The 16,506-nt window shown below is 35.6% G+C and overlaps 2 protein-coding genes across 3 annotated transcripts in view; one reads left to right on the top strand and one right to left on the bottom strand.

The window, feature by feature from the left end:
* Nucleotides 1-149: 149 nt before the first annotated feature.
* Nucleotides 150-13,218, bottom strand: LOC140923704 (uncharacterized protein C6orf118-like). The gene is made up of 12 exons (XM_073373783.1): nucleotides 13,010-13,218; nucleotides 12,702-12,835; nucleotides 9,147-9,302; nucleotides 6,457-6,665; nucleotides 5,415-5,543; nucleotides 4,689-4,873; nucleotides 3,942-4,009; nucleotides 3,670-3,752; nucleotides 3,107-3,214; nucleotides 2,599-2,652; nucleotides 1,936-1,997; nucleotides 150-380 (listed from the first exon to the last, which is right to left on the bottom strand). Exons 1-12 carry the CDS (start codon nucleotides 13,183-13,185, stop codon nucleotides 308-310), a joined length of 1,437 nt encoding a protein of 478 aa, XP_073229884.1. The 5' UTR covers nucleotides 13,186-13,218; the 3' UTR covers nucleotides 150-307.
* LOC140923688 (LYR motif-containing protein 2-like) overlaps nucleotides 13,191-16,506 on the top strand; it is a 246,979-nt gene continuing 243,663 nt past the window's right edge. The window contains exons 1-3 of one of the 2 annotated variants that reach the window (XM_073373774.1): nucleotides 13,191-13,301; nucleotides 13,382-13,522; nucleotides 14,312-14,407. In XM_073373774.1, coding sequence (XP_073229875.1) covers nucleotides 13,257-13,301; nucleotides 13,382-13,522; nucleotides 14,312-14,389 — 264 coding nt within the window. In that variant the 5' untranslated portion in view covers nucleotides 13,191-13,256 and the 3' untranslated portion in view covers nucleotides 14,390-14,407. Of the gene's footprint in view, nucleotides 13,302-13,381; nucleotides 13,523-14,311; nucleotides 15,828-16,506 lie in introns of those variants that run through there. The other variant, XM_073373766.1, reaches the window with a different exon arrangement.

Consider the following 16,506-nt stretch of genomic DNA (forward strand, 5'->3'; position numbering starts at 1 on the left):
AATGTGCCAATTTTGCTGTTGCAGATACCTTAATGTAAACTAAGTAAAATCCTGATTATTTTCACTTTTTATCCAAAGTGCTTTTTCTTTTCTTTCAAGGTAGTTTCAAAGTTTTTTTTTCAACAGTATTTATAAATAAAAACAAAGAATTTGAGCACTTTTTTTTATTGTGTAAGGTATTGTGAAGTTTGTGCTTTGTGTAAAATATACATGAACGATCAACTCTCTTATATACATATATACACTGTAAAATTTAAATAACAATAATTTTATTGATTGATTTATTACAAGCTTGTCTTGTCTTCTTTTACTTGGGGTTTTCTCTTTCCCTTTTTCCCAGATTTATAACATCTGTTGTGTTGATCCGCTTCCAAAGTTTTCTGTTCAAATAGGGAAAAGAAAAAATAATTAGGTTACACAAAAACCTTCCATGACCTCTAAAGGCCACAAATTTCCAAAGCAAAATTAACAAAAACCACACATGTACATGTAGCACTTCATTCCTCAGACACTTGTGATATCACTTTTGATGTTAAAAATATAATTATCAATTAACTATTGTAATCAATTTATTTTTGATGTTATCCTCTCCTCACAAGAAAAGGAATAAAACAGGTTGTTATTTGGATCCCAATTGATATATAGAGGATGTTACACGGTGGCGCAAAGATATGAATTTTATTTTCGAGTGGCAAAACAATATTTTACGAACGAGCGCAGCGAGTGAGTAAAATAATTATTGTTTTTGCCACGAGAAAATAAAATTCATATCTTCAAGCCGCCGTGTAATGTTCTTTTTATTATATAGACAAAAAGACATCGATAACACAATAGATTTTTATTCGCCAATGCAAAAAGTAATTGTGACGGCTCAAATTTACAGTACATTAATATAAGACATTGCTTACAATAATCTTGATAAATAACACTGAGCTGAATAGAATAGGGCTCTACAATGACAAAATATAAGTAAAGCTTTGAAAAATTTGTAATTAAAATTCAAAGGATGCCTGACGCCCACAAATTTTGGAGGGAAATTACCGAAATTACGTCATCGATAAACTCACGTGTGAGATTATGGAAAATAAACCACTCGGGTCCCAGATGTAGTTTTTATGAATTTTACGAGTGGTATATTTTCCAGCAAAACACTCGTGTCTATATAATAAAAACCCCTCAAGTACCTACCCTACTGATGAAAGGTGAACCACACCCCTGGAGACAGGGTAGACGTCTCTTTTCAAAAGAGACAGGACAGTGAAGGACTGACTAAGCTTTGAGATGGGGCCTATTTAATATTAGTATTTCATCCTTCTCTAAGAAGACTTGAATGTCTAATCATTAATATTTTAAAGATGCCAGTGCAAACGCAGAACATTCTACACAATTATTGTTGGATGAGGCTTTTGTGATAAATGGAATAATCAAGGACAAGGTGAGCATCATATCAGCCATGCTGAAGGCTGAGGCTAATAAAACTTACCAAGACCTTAATTATTTAGGATATCACAAAAATTGTTTGATTATACATTGTTTTGAAAAAATAACAAACACACTGTTGCAAGGAACAGAATTAATGTTCTTGGAAATCATGCGTGCCCAACCAAATGATTAGTCAGCTATCTGCTAACAGGTATTAAACTGGGTCAGGCTGATTTCCAAAATTAACTGTAGGCTCTGATCTTAGCAAATAAGAAAACAGATAGTATAATATGTCATTATTTTGAGACCCTGAGTGTTGGACAAACACAAACCCACCAGTAACAAATTGAACAATTGGTAACAAATTAAATGAAGTGGTTTTAAATAAACTCTTAATAACAATATTAAAACATTGGCAATAACTAGATATTTCAATGAAACATTGCCAGTTATGTTCCTTATACATGATAAATAAACTGTTGACAGTATTTCTCACTGGTCAGAAATACTTGCCTGGCATCTTTTTCTTTCACTTTACTCCTTTCTAACATTGATTGTAGCTCCTCCTCAAGCTCCTATAAACAGGGATAACTGATCTAAGAATAACTGCATACAAGAGGATCACATCAAATAATACAGTCATTTTTTAATAACAAATATACAAACTAGCCAAATTTACTAATCACTGTCGACTTCTGTCACTGAGGAAATAATATGACAATCTGCACTTAGTGAGTGTTAAAAAATTCAGTTAATTATTCAGAAAATGAAAAAAATTCAAAAATTCAAAAACTGAACAAAAAATGATTGTCACACCAAATGAAAAAATATTGGTGTAATTATAAAACTGATACTGTATTTTTTATTAGCATGACAAAAGAGGAATGCATCTTATGACAACTACTTTACTACATAAGAAACTCCTCAAGTTCAGAACTGTCAAAGCAAACAAGCTGAGAATTGACAAATTAACAGAATGGCCTTGTATAAGGTGACTATAGTGCAGTGGTTTGATCCACTGGATAAATCACTATCTGGAGGTAAAAAAAAATCCACTCTTTATAAGATGAACTCTTTTCAAAGATGCTGGTCATGACAAAAAATAATTTTAATCGAAAACACAAATAAAAATTAGTTATTATGTACAACTAGTTTTAACGAAGATTGCGATCTCACCTTAATTGTCTGCTCTAAGAATTCATTCTGTTTGAGTAACTTCTGTATGTCCACCTATCAGAAATATTAGGGATTGGTTAAAATGAGGATGTCTGCACACAGTATGTATAACTTACGGTACATGAACACCACACTTGCAATCATAATTATGGAAACTTTATTTCTAAAGGTACAAAATAATTCAGCAGGGATGTAGATAATGGACGGGAGCTGGAGAAAATACCCAGCTGTCAACATGATTTTTCTGGCTGATAAAAACACTGCAGTCTTTAAAAAGGCAACCATAATATTTTTCTTCTCATATTACCCACCCATCAAATGCCATTTCCCTTCTGTTCTAAATTTAAGCTACATCCCTGATTTGATCAGCCCACTCAAGTTTAATCCCTGATGATACCATTGATTGGTGAAAGCTTGGATTCCAGGTTTATTTTTTAATCAGCAGTCATTTGAACAATATTTAATTATTATTAACGACAATGTTCATAGAAAAAGATGGTCACATCACCTCTGTTTCTTTAATGCACTGCTCAAGATGCTGACAGACAGTGATAGGAACACAGTACTCTTTCTGGTGTCTCTTGATGTCATCAATGCAATCTAACTGAGCTAAAATCTGTAGAATTACAAAATTAATCAAAACCACAAAAAATATATTTTCATAGGTCTCTGAATTAAATTAAGATGAAAATTACCAGTATTGAGGGGATGATAATGTATTCAACAAACAACAGTTACAGTGTATCTTGGCCTTTAACAAGACTAATACTACTTTCAAGGTCCATTAAGTGGGAAAGGTATAATCAGGGACAACTAGCTTCCAATGTTGTTTAGTGACGTTTTTTTTGGTGGATTTGTCCAATGTTGAGACCAAATGAAAGAAAGAGGGAAAAGGAAGTCGAGAACAGCATCCAATAATTAGAGCAAAGTTTACGCAGGAGGCCTGTTCGCAGAATACCTCTTTCAGTTCTAGAAAGTGTCTGAATACAGTGGCCTCTACCACAACTTGTTAAATGCAAATTTATATATTCAGAATTGAACACATGATATACTGTATTTATATGGTCAAACCTGTGCATGTAACTCTTCCACTTGCTCTTCTAAGTCCTTTGGAACTTCTTCAATGTGAACAGATACTTTTGCTTGAGACTCAGCTGTTAAGAAAACAAAATATTGCCAAAAAATGCATGTGTTGCTTTGCCCAAAGGCTCTATTAGTATCAGAGTTCAATCAAAGTTGTTGTATCAGCAACAGGTTAACCTTCAACATTTTTACATCATACTTTTAATAGAAGACTTGAATAAGGAAAAAGGCAACATTTCATAAATTTGTGAGTTTCTTACCAACTTTGACATTGATGTCTGACTCTTCTGAAGCTTTCAACTCTTCATCTCGAAGGACTGCCGTCAATCTGTTACCAAATGTGAGAGAACACTATGTTTTACTAAATTTTAGGGTAATTAATGAGTCAATATTCCTCCAGAAATGGCTTGTTTTTATGGGATATAAGCACTGTACATGAGACTGTATTTCAAGCCTTCAACTCTTTATCTCAAAGGACACATAAATCAGCGACTCAGTCAATCTGTTACCAATAATGTAAGAGGACACTATGTTTTACTAAATTTTGTGGTGAGTCATTACACCAGAAATATATTTTTTTATGGACATCTAATTACCAATGTACATGAGAATGTATGAAAGTTCTGATACACAAAATGTAGGTGTAATTAATAATATTAAAAAGGGGCTGTATAAGTCAAGGCTGTATGTACATGCATCATGTCTAGTTCATTTTAATATTAAATAAAATATATTGCCAAAATGCTTTTTCATGCAATTATGGAAGTTAACCTTTAGGAAGGAATTTACTTGTGAATGATAAAATCACAGCTTCTTGTCACGATAAGGCTGCAGACAATAAACAATCTTTGTCAACAAACATGCCTGCCAAACAGTACAACTGTATTATATCAACTTGTTGCTAGCAAACAACAAATTAAATGAACTACCCTACAATCCACCCTATTATCTTTCTCAAGTTTTAATCCATCTGTGCACGTGCCTTTTTTGTATTAAGTATAAAATACCTTGCATTTTCCTCTAGGAGAAGCCTTGCCTCTTTTTCTAAGTTTTCAACTCTTTTTTCCTCCTCTTTCAGTTTATCTGAGGTGGAGGGATTTTCGGAAAGGCTGTCTATATGATGATATAGTACTTTATGCTGTGACGGTTTTTGTGTGTCCAACAAATGTGACATGTAGCTGTCATACTCATCCTGGAGAGAAATTCCAATAATTGGTTGGTTTTCTTTTGACAAAAGAATAGTGAACATGCAGTTACGTGAAAATGTCAGAGGTCAAAATTTAAAAAATATCAACTACGAATTAAATTTTGACTTACAACATAAATTATATAAATGCATGAAGGTAACGTTATAGTTCCTTTTGAATAGAAAGAAGCTCATGCACATGAAAGGCTTCCAAACTTAATAGTCACATGCATGTACACATCTGACTATACAATTTAGTTTGATACATTTTAGCATAACAAACAGTTTATTGAACCACAAAGGGAAAAGGAACATAAATTAAAATAGTCCACAAATAAAAAGTAGGAAAATTCAATAATCACTTTTAATGTAACTGTTTTCTAATCTCATCCAACAATGGCTCAGCAGCAGTTGTTTCTTAATTCATGTGTCAAATAAATGTAGGCAGTCTTTTTGGATGACTTAATAGGTTTTATACCATTCCAATCTATCATCACTTCTAATCATCACTTCAAGATAAAACTAGTACATGTTTGGTTGTACTCACTTTAATCTTCCTTAAAAGAGGTCCAAATGTACTTGACTGTCCAATAATCTCATCAAAACACCTGTTATATAACTGAAGTCTGTGAAAATTTGGTCCTCTGTGACTTGATGTCTCTAGGGCGGCTAATTGCTATATATAGGTAATGATGAAAAAAATGTCTGGACATCAATTTTGCTAAATATTTAAGTGAGTTTATGAAGGTCCATTTTTTCGGTGACATATCAGAGAATACTGGCCGTGAAGCAGCACATCAAACTGATGTTGACCTTCCTGGGTATTCTCTACTTGTCCCTGGGTTCCAGGAAAAGTAGGGATTGTAAAGACATACGGGAAGCAGGATACGTAAGTCTCTTGCAAGTACATGTACAAGAACAAAAGAAAGTACATCTGTACAAGAGTTAGAGTATAACAAGGAACATGGCCTGAGGGCCAGTAGTGTAAATGTACACAATGTCATTTAAGCTAGTATGCAACCATGAAGAGTGTGAGAAATTTTTTTACATGTTAATTACGGGTCAAATTTGATTTCAGGTTAATTTTGATTTAACCTAGGTTGATGTCGATAATTGTTTAAATTCTTTCCAATAAAATTATTTCCAATGTCTCCTAGCCCTAGAAAACCAAGAAATTAAGAATCAACCTACCTAGGTTAAAAAATTTTAACCTGAAATTAAATTTGACAGGTCTGTTAACATAAAAAAAACAATGTAAATGTGTATGATCAAAGTTGTAAGGCGTGGTTACTGAGGGTAACAATAGAAATAAAGAACCAGTGGGGCAATAATAATAATCAAAGTTGAAAATTATGAGAATCATAACACACTTACGGTGTAGTTGCTTCTTTATTCAACAGGTCAGATCAAACCAATTAGATTGAAAATTGTTTTACTTCGATTCATGGCAATGTTTTCATTAAATAGTATATGGACTTTTTAGAACTAATTTTTTAAATTATTTTTATACTTTCTCAAACCTCATTCATCAAAAAAAGTTTTTATGCTGGGGTTTACAATGTAAATTTACAGATAGCTGGCTAAAATACCTTTGCAAGCTTGTGTTCCAAGTTTCGTGCATTTTTTTCTCCTGTTAATACTCCTTTGTCATGTGCATCTCCCAAGTTCATCACCTCATCACCAAACTTCCGAAAGCTGGTGAACTGCTCTGTTTTGGTCGGGTAACTTAGGTAAGTCACAACAAATGCTTGTCGAGGAAGAAAATCTTCCACCTTGGACTTCTCCCGAGAAGTTAAAGCTAATTGAATTTTGAAAAAAAAGAACTCAGCGTCAAATAAAGTAATCGTTTAACAACCAAACTCACAATAAAAGCCAAATTTTGGAACGTAAAATACTATAAACATTTACTCATATAATTAGTATTACACACACATCACAGTGCCAACCACTCCTCTATATTAATATGAACTTTTTTCCAATTACAATTTAACAAGGCAATTAACAATGAACATATGATTTTGGTGATAGCATAATGTGAACCACGTAGCTCTTCATCTATCATACAGTCCACTACCTTCAAGGGAAATCAAAATAGGTTCGAGTTATCGGGAGTTCCAGTTATCGGGAGCTCGAAGAAAATAGCCGGGAGTAAGGAAAAAAACATTTTTTACTGCACAGTGAGCATTCTATTATCACATTTAATTGTAAAAATGTTGAGTGAAAACTGAAAGATACTGTTAGATTGTAAATCAGAACGTAAAGTAACAAAACATTGCCTAAGTAGAGCATGCATTTTACTTTTTGAGCAGTAAAGCTATGTCACGTTAGATTTGTGGCAAACAACATCAGTCTCCACTATCGATCCACTAGTAAACTATATGCCTACAACACGTCAATTGGAAATTCAAAATTCAATGTTTCGGAGGCAGTACACTCTTTTTTTCCTGACTTTTTAAGGGCTCAAAACATGGTTCGAGTTATCGAGGGTAACATTATATAGAAATGATCTGAGGGAAAACAAAAATTACTTCGAGTTAGCGGGAGTTTTGAGTTATCGAGGGTTTGAGTTACCGAGGGTAAAATTACAGTAAATGTATGACCGAAATCCAGGGGAATTATCGATTTTGGTTCGAGTTAGCGCAAGGTTCGAGTTATCGGGATTCAACTGTATTTAGATATAAAATTATTATTTTACAATATATATAACACACATATTCTTAAGCTCCTAACTAATAACTAAAGCACTACTACTAGAAAATATATTGTTATACATGTACATGTTACATGTCAAAATTACAATAAGGTTAAACTTTTTTAACCTAGGTTGATTCTCAATTTCCTGAGACAAAGGGACCAGCATTTTCCACGGCTCCACTTTCAATATCTTTAACCCCCCCCCCCCCTCACACAACAGCAAAACTTAAATGACCCCCCCCCCCCCTAAGAGAAATGTCAAACGTTATGTGACCCCTGCTGCCTTTATATAAGTGAAAATGATATATTATTGTTTAAACAATGTACGGAACATACATTGATTTAGTAAAAAATATATTCTTCTTTTGTCCTTTGTCTCACTCTTTTCCAGATCTAGTGTTTGAAGCAGTACTGGACATAGGTTTGTCACTAATTTCATGAATTGTCATTTGATTCACTGTCAAGATCTATTGAATCATCACCACTGTCAACCTCTGCTAAGAAAACTTTCATGACCCCCGCCCCCCCCCCCCCCCCCGAGTCCAAAATTGCAACCAGCTGGTCACCAATGCAACTGAAAATTGAGTGCTGACGACCAGAATTTCAAGGACAGTGGCCACGCAGCAGGCTACTTAAGTCACTGTGCCTTGCCAATGTTTTGAACTATGGCGCTCAAGGAATTAATTTTGTTTTACATGGAAAAATATTTTTATCTTTTCAGAAGAAACTTACCCCTTGTCTTGTCAAAGTTTTTAATCTCCATAGTAAACAATTCAGGGTAAGAAAATACAAAAAGCATTGACTGTTTACAGGCGAATGAAATCACAGAAGGTGGGGGACTGGTACGAACAATTTTGTTCTGAAGTGACCTGGTATGATTAACATGGCAGTTAGCTTTGCGCTGCATTATGTACTTGGAAAACAGGGATGTCACTAAGATTTCAAGTTGCCAGGTATATACAACAAGTAGGTGGGGAATCAAACGGCTAGGGATTTTCTATTCTTCTTTTATTTTCCTCTAAAAGTTAAAGTAGTCAGCCGGGGAAAATCCCCCGCTCTTAATGACAGCCCTGGAAAGGCAGTCGCATTATAATGTTCAGTCTTCAAACTAAGAGCCGGCTATCTTTTTAATGAAAAATCCTTTTCAACTAGGACGCATAAGCTACACAATCATAATAATGCCTTTTTGTACATGGCAGTCTGACTTCTGCATTTGTTTACATTAGTATTCAAGATAATGTTTTAAGCGTGTTTCCAAAATTTTTACGGGCACTTACTGGCAACTAGAATTTTCCATCTGGTGACTGAAAAAAAATTTTCAGCCACCACTTGGCACCTGGATAAAAGAGTGAATTTCGGACCCTGCCCCCACTAACTATCTTGAAACTCTAATGACCCCCCCCCCCCCCCCCCTTAAGGAAGCACCTCACCCCTGCCCCCTCCCATGATTTAGATAAATAATGAACACTTCCCTAAAAATAATTATTATCAATTTGTGAAATCAATAGTGATAATAATAATAATAATAATAATAATACCAATAATTATGTATACATGTAATGAAAAATATGTTATTTGTTTCCACCTTTGGTTTTAGTGACCGCAGGTATCATAATTTCAGGTAGCCGTAACTCCTCTACAAGAACCTTGTCTCCAGTTAGCTTGTCTGATTTACTTGACTCTTCATTTGCCATTATAGAAGTTTCTTTAAAACCTTCTGAATCTGTTCTTAATTCATTTCCTGTTGAGAAACAAATGATGAATATTCTTTCATTTTAAAACATAAAATGTCATTGCTTTATAGCGGAATAATTATGGTAATTTTATACCACGAATTTAAAAGAATAACATGTCACGCTACGATAAATCTTAAGCAGAATAAGCAATTTTTGAAATGATATACTGCCAGCATACAGAGCCATTTGGGGGCATAATTTGAGCTGAATAATGGAATAATAGAAAGGTTGGTTTAGGTGCTCTGTCAGTGGAGGAGTAAAGCACAAAAAATCTGGTTTTATCAACTGGATATAAGTCAATTTACCCCCATGAAAAATTAATACTACTACTAATAATAATATTAATAAACAAAAAAACAAGGTAACTTTTTTAGTGCCAGTCCTTTGCCTGGCTGGGCATCCTGATGAAGGTCTACAGCCCTGTAGCACTCACAACATCAGCTTTTCAATCTTTTTATGGTGGTAAATTGACTTTACCAAATTTTAGTGGAAGTACAGGGTGCAAAGAAAGTCTTTTTTACAGCTTGCCATCTGGGCAAGCTGAAGCTAGCATTTACTAGCCCAAACATCATTTCAACTAGCCCCCAGAATTGTGGATGAGCAGAATTGATTTCACAGTTCTTTTAATTTTATTCCATTGGGCAAGTTAAGAACACAATTCACTGGCCCGATAGCAAAATCCACTAGCCCCGGGCTATCGGACACAACTTTCTTTGCACGCTGAAGTAAGAGACATTCTCCAGTGCCTAACAATGAAAAAAATATTAATTATCCATGATGAATATACGGTGAACAAAAACAGCTTCAGAATTTCCGTGGAAATCCTTAACGCATCGCCCATTGCTTTAACCACACTCTTTCTTTTTATGTGTTGTTGTTGTTGTTTTTTTCTTTTTCGTAAAGAAAGGAGGATATTGCCATAAAGTGAGGTACAGTGTATAGGGGAATGCCGAATTTCTACCAAAAAAGTGTCCACCATCATTAAAAACATCTTCTAGTCAAACAGTTCACTATACAATATATATATATAATATATAGATTTAGCCAGGGCTAAAAGCGGGGCTCCCATTAATAAAGTTATAATTTAAATGAAACAATAACTTAACTTGTATTCGAATTCCACAATTCAGTTAACTTTAGAGCACATTTATGTGACTTTTGAGGGAAAGGCTACCTGATTTTAGAGAAAAATAATTTGCAAACAGCCCAAGAGTGAACCAAATCTTACATCGAGTTGATAGCCTCATATGTACACCCAAAAACTGGTAATCATCGTCGATCACATTTAACAGCCATAATGGCTCTTGATCACCGTAGATTAATTAGTGGAAAAAAAAATCAGGCCAACCTTTTGGCGTTCGACAAGTTTACTTTGCAAAATCTTGTCAACAAATCTGGGTGCGTGTAAACCAACCTTTTATACCATTTATACATCACATCTGAGGTGAAACAGTAGTATGAGGCACTGTTTTTATCATACCGGCAGACCTCGGACAGAAAGCAGTATTTCACAATACAAATTGCACTCATTCAATATTCATAAACTGTTAAAAAAATTTCCAAAATCACCTATACGGCCATCCGGTTCTCCCTTTCGTAGTGCGAGCTGTGGCGAGTGTTTGAATGAACATTAACAGAGTTACGCTCCAACGTTATAAAGAATTTATTCTGTTTATTTTTTATTTAATGGTTTATTAACGCGCGGCATTTTGAGTACTTCTGCAAGCGATGTTCACTGAACGACTGAAAACAATCGGCACAGCGATTAAAATTACAAGAGAGACTACTAACAATCAATGAAAGAAATATAATTCGGTGTAACATATACAGAAACAACAATTTTCATTTAGGAAGACAATTAAAGTATCCCTAAAAATCCTGAGTCTTCAAGCTTCAAGCTTAAGTTTATGTTTTAAGCCGGCTTCCCGGTGTTTGCTTTTTTCAAAGACGAACTCGAGGCAAGAAAATCGCTCAAAGCTTTCTTTTCCGGCCAGAATTATAACTAAATATTCATTGGAACGTTTTCTTTCTATTTGCGGTAAGGAAACTGTCTAAAGGCTTTTTAAAGTTCTGTAAGCTTATCAAAGCTGATACTCGGTCAGATCATTGTCTCAAATCTTACAAACGTGCATAAACTAAATGACCGCATAAACTCCGCTCGACTTCATTAAATTAGATCCAAAAAAACAAACATCAAATACAATAATTTCTCTGGCTTACCATTCGAGATGCAACTCCTGAAAGGTATCAAGAAAAGCCAGTATCGCTTCAGACTTTGCAATCCTCTTACGCATCAAGCAAGGTGAAAACGAAAACGATGCCACCCGAAATCGGATTTCCGACTTTGACAAGCGACGTATTCCTCAACCAAAAACCCAATAAACAAACTAGCCATGAATAACAGAGGACTCCTGATAGCAGCTGAATTTCATTTTGCACATCCAGTGGAAAAAGATAGTTAAAAACATCACAAGTTGACACAAAACTCTGTCAGCTTCAGCTGTCAAAGTAAACAAGATTCAAGATGCTGCATAAATTTTCCGCATGAACTCACCTGTCAAATTTTGACCAATCAGAGCATAAAAATTGGACGTAGAGCGTGACCAACGCGTGACCATGGTGAGAAAAGTCAAAAGCAACTGTCTTCCCTGCCTGTAACAGCTGGCTGAATTTTCGCGTCCGAGGTCAGTTTGCAATCAAAATTTTAATTGTGTAGCACATAAACACAACATATTTCATATGAATTTAGAAAAAACTTGAACTTGAGCCTGCGATCACTTGAAAACTAGTAACTTGTCAGCGGATAACTTCAAAAAATACGTGACCTCGATAGGTCGACACCTGAGCCCGCGATACGGTCAAGTGATACTGGTCAGCGGGTACCCTGTTTTGACAGCTGTCAATTGATCAAAACATTGATGTCCAATATGTGTGCATTATCAGTTTAACTAGAAAAAGTATGAGATTGAACATTGTTCGCGATCAAGTAAAACAATTAACTGGTCAGCGGACAGCTTCCAAATAAATCACCTCACCTCGATGAGTTGACACATGAGCCCGCGATATGGTCATGGGATACTGGTCAGTGGCTATCCTGTTTTGACAGCTGTCAATTGACCATAGTGTGAATGTCCTAAAATCCTATATTTAAGATGTGGACTTGCCAAGACACGCCTGAGACACCCCTCCCTTCCTTTTGATAGTCTCCCCTACCCCACCCGTACAATCTGTAGACGCGTACGTACGTATGTACGTACGTACGTACGTACGCTCGGTCAATCACGTGACAACCAAACGAAAAGAGGTTGACCATATTCCATGAGTATGGGGCTCTGTCCCACGCGCGCTTCGCGCGCGCGGGAGCCCCGCTAATATGCGCAATGTATATTTGATAAACAACCTACTGAGTGGAAGATTCCTTACTGGTCCCAGACTGAATTCGACAAGGCGATCTGCCATGGTCTTGTGGCGGAGTTCTGTTGCACTCAGTTCACCTTTTCTGACTGGGAGATCAGTAAGACGGCAGGGCGGCTTCAAACTGCAATAAACACGGAAAATATAAATACGAAAAATGGCTCGCAGATCATACCTGAGACTAAGTGGAAAAAAAAACACAGCTTCACACACTGAACACACTTAAAAAGGCCGTGATTACTACATATAAGTAATAAACTCATTTCTTGTTAATCTAATATGCGAAGCCTGTACGTACCGAATTGGCGGTTTATCCGCCGTTTCCCATCTTTTATGACGTGCTTCTGGAGGTTTTAAAAGTTTGCTTGAATTAAGGTGACCACTTGTGTAGGTCTTAATGTCCTTTCTATGCACTTCATAGACAGTTTCAAGCAAATTTTTCAAAGACGAAGACTCTCGTTTGTTGTCCGCCATGTTTGTTGTCGTTTGTCTCCTTGGAGGAAAACTCGCCCCAGATCCCAGGCTTGGTTACAGAATTAGTTAAGATGGCGACTGGAAAGTTGCCGCAAAAGGCATTGAATTTGAAGCAGGTACAAATGTTCTTGTTTATATGTAATGGCCCTTTCTCTGATTTGCAGATAGCTAGATAACAAAATTTTTGTCCTAATAGTTCTTTCTTAGACGACAAGTTTTGACCCTCTACAGACAAATTCTTCGAACTTTGCGAGAAGTGCCGGATGAAGATCACAAGAAAGAGCTTGCAGATTGGGCAAGAGCAGAATTCAAGAAAAACAAACATGAAAAAGATGAGGTATTGTAAACTCAGATTAACGCTTTCTAATACTTATACATGTGGTTTGACCATAGAGTGCACGGCTACTTAAAAGCTATGCCTCAAAAGTGCAGAGATTCTATATCATATGCCAACTTCTGCAATCATTTGGAACCCAATTCCTAACGAATTTCGTCAACTATCCAAAGGAGCTTTTAAAAAAAATTTTCATGACTTTTTGCTCTCGATAATGGAAGCAGAGGACGATTATGTTGAAGTGCCCTTTCTCCTACAAAAAATAGCAAATTCTGCATCCTCGACTCAATGCATTAATAATCGATAGGTTCTGTTAGAAGTAAATTTGATTGTAGTATTATTCTGTAAGACTATATATTTTGCAACTTTAGCTTGTTTTTCTGTAATTCTTATTTATCCACATAGTTTATATAGTTACTTTACATTATTATCTGTTATGACTGCTGTAACCTTTCCTCTCCGCCCGCCTCGTCTAGCTTTTGCTATTTTGTGGGCGGAGATGGCAAAATGATGTATATGAAATAAAGTATAGTGTATGTGTGTTATATGGAAATTTTTTCTTCTACATTACCCTTGCCCCCAGGCACAAGACTAAGTCACTGACTCATGCTTTCTCGCTTAAGTAATCTATTCTTTTAAAAAAGCATTTCATATTCCATATTTGCTGAAAATGGGCTGTACTGCCCATTGCAGATTATATTGTAGAAGCTGCTTTTTTTAACATCAAATAAGTCACTATTTTTGTCCCCAAAGAATGCATACATACATTGTATATATATTTCATATTCTTAGATTGTCATCAAAATGATGCTTTCCCAAGGTCGCCTTACACTGCAAGAAATTTCATCTGCAATAAACCTTGCCAAGTGAACTCCTCAAGCTAAACTTAACTGACAAGGAACAGAAGTGAAATACACTGACAGTGTATGAGCTGTTGAGCTCTTTAGCAATACAGTGTGAGGCTCAGATGAGAGTACTTAAAACATCATAGGTGAAAAGATTGTGGCAAAGACAAATTGCAGCCATCTCATCCAAATCACAATTTATTTGCCTGATGCTCTTTTGCCTGGAGTTGATTCACCTGAGGACACACAAGACAGTGAACATAATATTATTATTAGAGATGCTATTTTCAGGGTTGTCATTAAGAGCCGGGGCTGGGGATTTTACCTGGCTACTAAGAGAGGGGCCCCCTGCTACTTTTATTGGAAAATAGAAGAAAAATAGAACCAAAAGAAATCCCTAGCCGTTTGATTCCCTGCCTACTTGTTGTATTTACCCGGGAACTTGAAATCTTAGTGACAACCCTGATTTTATAACACTGTTGTTAATCTTGGTTTCCATTGCTGCATTACTAAGATAAAAAGGACAAGCAATCTGAATGGCTGTGTTCGCACTTCAGAGTTTAATTGTGATTAAGGCATCTTAAATCACGCTTTAATTAACTCTCAAGCATGTCAGAGGGGTGACCCCAAAAAATGACCTCAGCCAACGAGGATGTAATTGATATCAAAAAGCAGCAGACTTCAAAGATCTAAAGTGTCTCAAAAAGTAGGTTTTATGTTGGGATTTGTCTTGAGGTTGATTGTTGAGCCAATCATTTGCGACGATTATTGTTACTTGGAAATTTTAATGGTCTTAATGGCTTGCAAAGGAGACTGTGCAAAGTTATTTAACTCATCTCTTTCCCGAAGAACATTGAAATTATAGAAGCTTTACAAGAAAATTGAGATGTCTGATCCCTCAGATGGATGATTTCGAGTTGAAAAAAAAAAAAACAGTATGAACCATGCAGTGTTTCCTCATTAAAAAAGTGAGTAGTCTTTTATTGCTCTTCGAATCAAGAAAAAGGCCAAAAAGTCAAAGATAATTTTCATTTCTTCAGCCTGCTTCAGTGTAATTTAGTCTCGGAAAGAGAGACCAAAGAACCATCTGTCCATGACCTTTTACTATCTTATCTCATGTTGCAGTCATTGATATGTCACATGCACAACAAGACGCTCGCGAAATCACCATTTCAAAAAGCAGTGCGACCACAGCCAATAATACTAGTGGTCTGTTGTCATAAACTTCCGATTATAAGCCCTGGGCTTTAAAATACAACTTCGTAAAGGGTTTTGGAGAGCTTTATAATAATAATAATAATTAAGACTTATATAGCGCAACTTTCCATGGGACATGATCAAATGTGCTTTACAATAAGATAAAAAGAAAGACTAAAAATGAATAAAATTTACAAGCAAGTAGAAAGATTTAAAAATGAAATAAAATAACAATAAGTGATAAATAATAAAATAAACAGATATGTTTTCACATGGCATTTAAAATTTGACAGAGAGTCAAGGCTGGACATTTCGTTAGGTAGGTTGTTCCAGAGCTTTGGGGCCGCATAACAGAATGCTCTACTACCAAGTATTGGGAGTATCTTGCCACTTGGAACCTCAAGCATAACTTTAGACAGGAGTGGGGGTGGGGGGGCCGGGGCGCTTATAACTGAACTAAAAAAAGAGTTTCAAAACAAGCTACATAGCAGTGCTGATAAAAATACTTTTATAAATTGATAGCTTTTTTAAGCTTCAAAACGTCATATTCATTCTTCGTCAAATTCATTTCAATACAAGCTAGGAGGGGGCTTAGAATCAGGGGGCCTTATAACCGGGTGTATTTCTTTGTTTACAGGTAGAGGGGCCTATAAATAAGGATGTAAAAGGTGGGGGGGAGGGGTGGAGCTTCTAATTATAAGTTATGTTATTGGGTTTAGGGTTAGGCTTATTGGCACAAAACTGTTGCTGCCAAGTGCTATGAACCAAAAAAATGGATTTGTCAAGTTTACCAAACAAACAAACAAAAAATGTATCGAAGTGAACAATAACAGATAATATAAGATTAAAGAAAGAAGGTATCAAGAATACCCACTACCCATTTTAACTTCCTAAGTTTAAAAATTTCTAAGTTTCCCGTGTATGCCTGACAAAAATGTTTTTGGC

The sequence above is a fragment of the Porites lutea genome, chromosome 1 (assembly GCF_958299795.1).
Source record: "Porites lutea chromosome 1, jaPorLute2.1, whole genome shotgun sequence".
In the NCBI taxonomy this organism is placed as follows: domain Eukaryota; kingdom Metazoa; phylum Cnidaria; class Anthozoa; order Scleractinia; family Poritidae; genus Porites; species Porites lutea.

Bases quoted from the DNA above. Each gene is read 5' to 3' on its own strand.
- LOC140923704 (XM_073373783.1), bottom strand. From the start codon at position 13,185: ATGGCGGACAACAAACGAGAGTCTTCGTCTTTGAAAAATTTGCTTGAA. The intron at 1,998-2,598 runs GTGAGATCGCAA...CCCTGTTTATAG, and splicing joins TCTTAGAGCAGACAATTAAG to GAGCTTGAGGAGGAGCTACA. The intron at 381-1,935 runs GCAAGTATTTCT...CTATTTGAACAG, and splicing joins GTGAAAGAAAAAGATGCCAG to AAAACTTTGGAAGCGGATCA.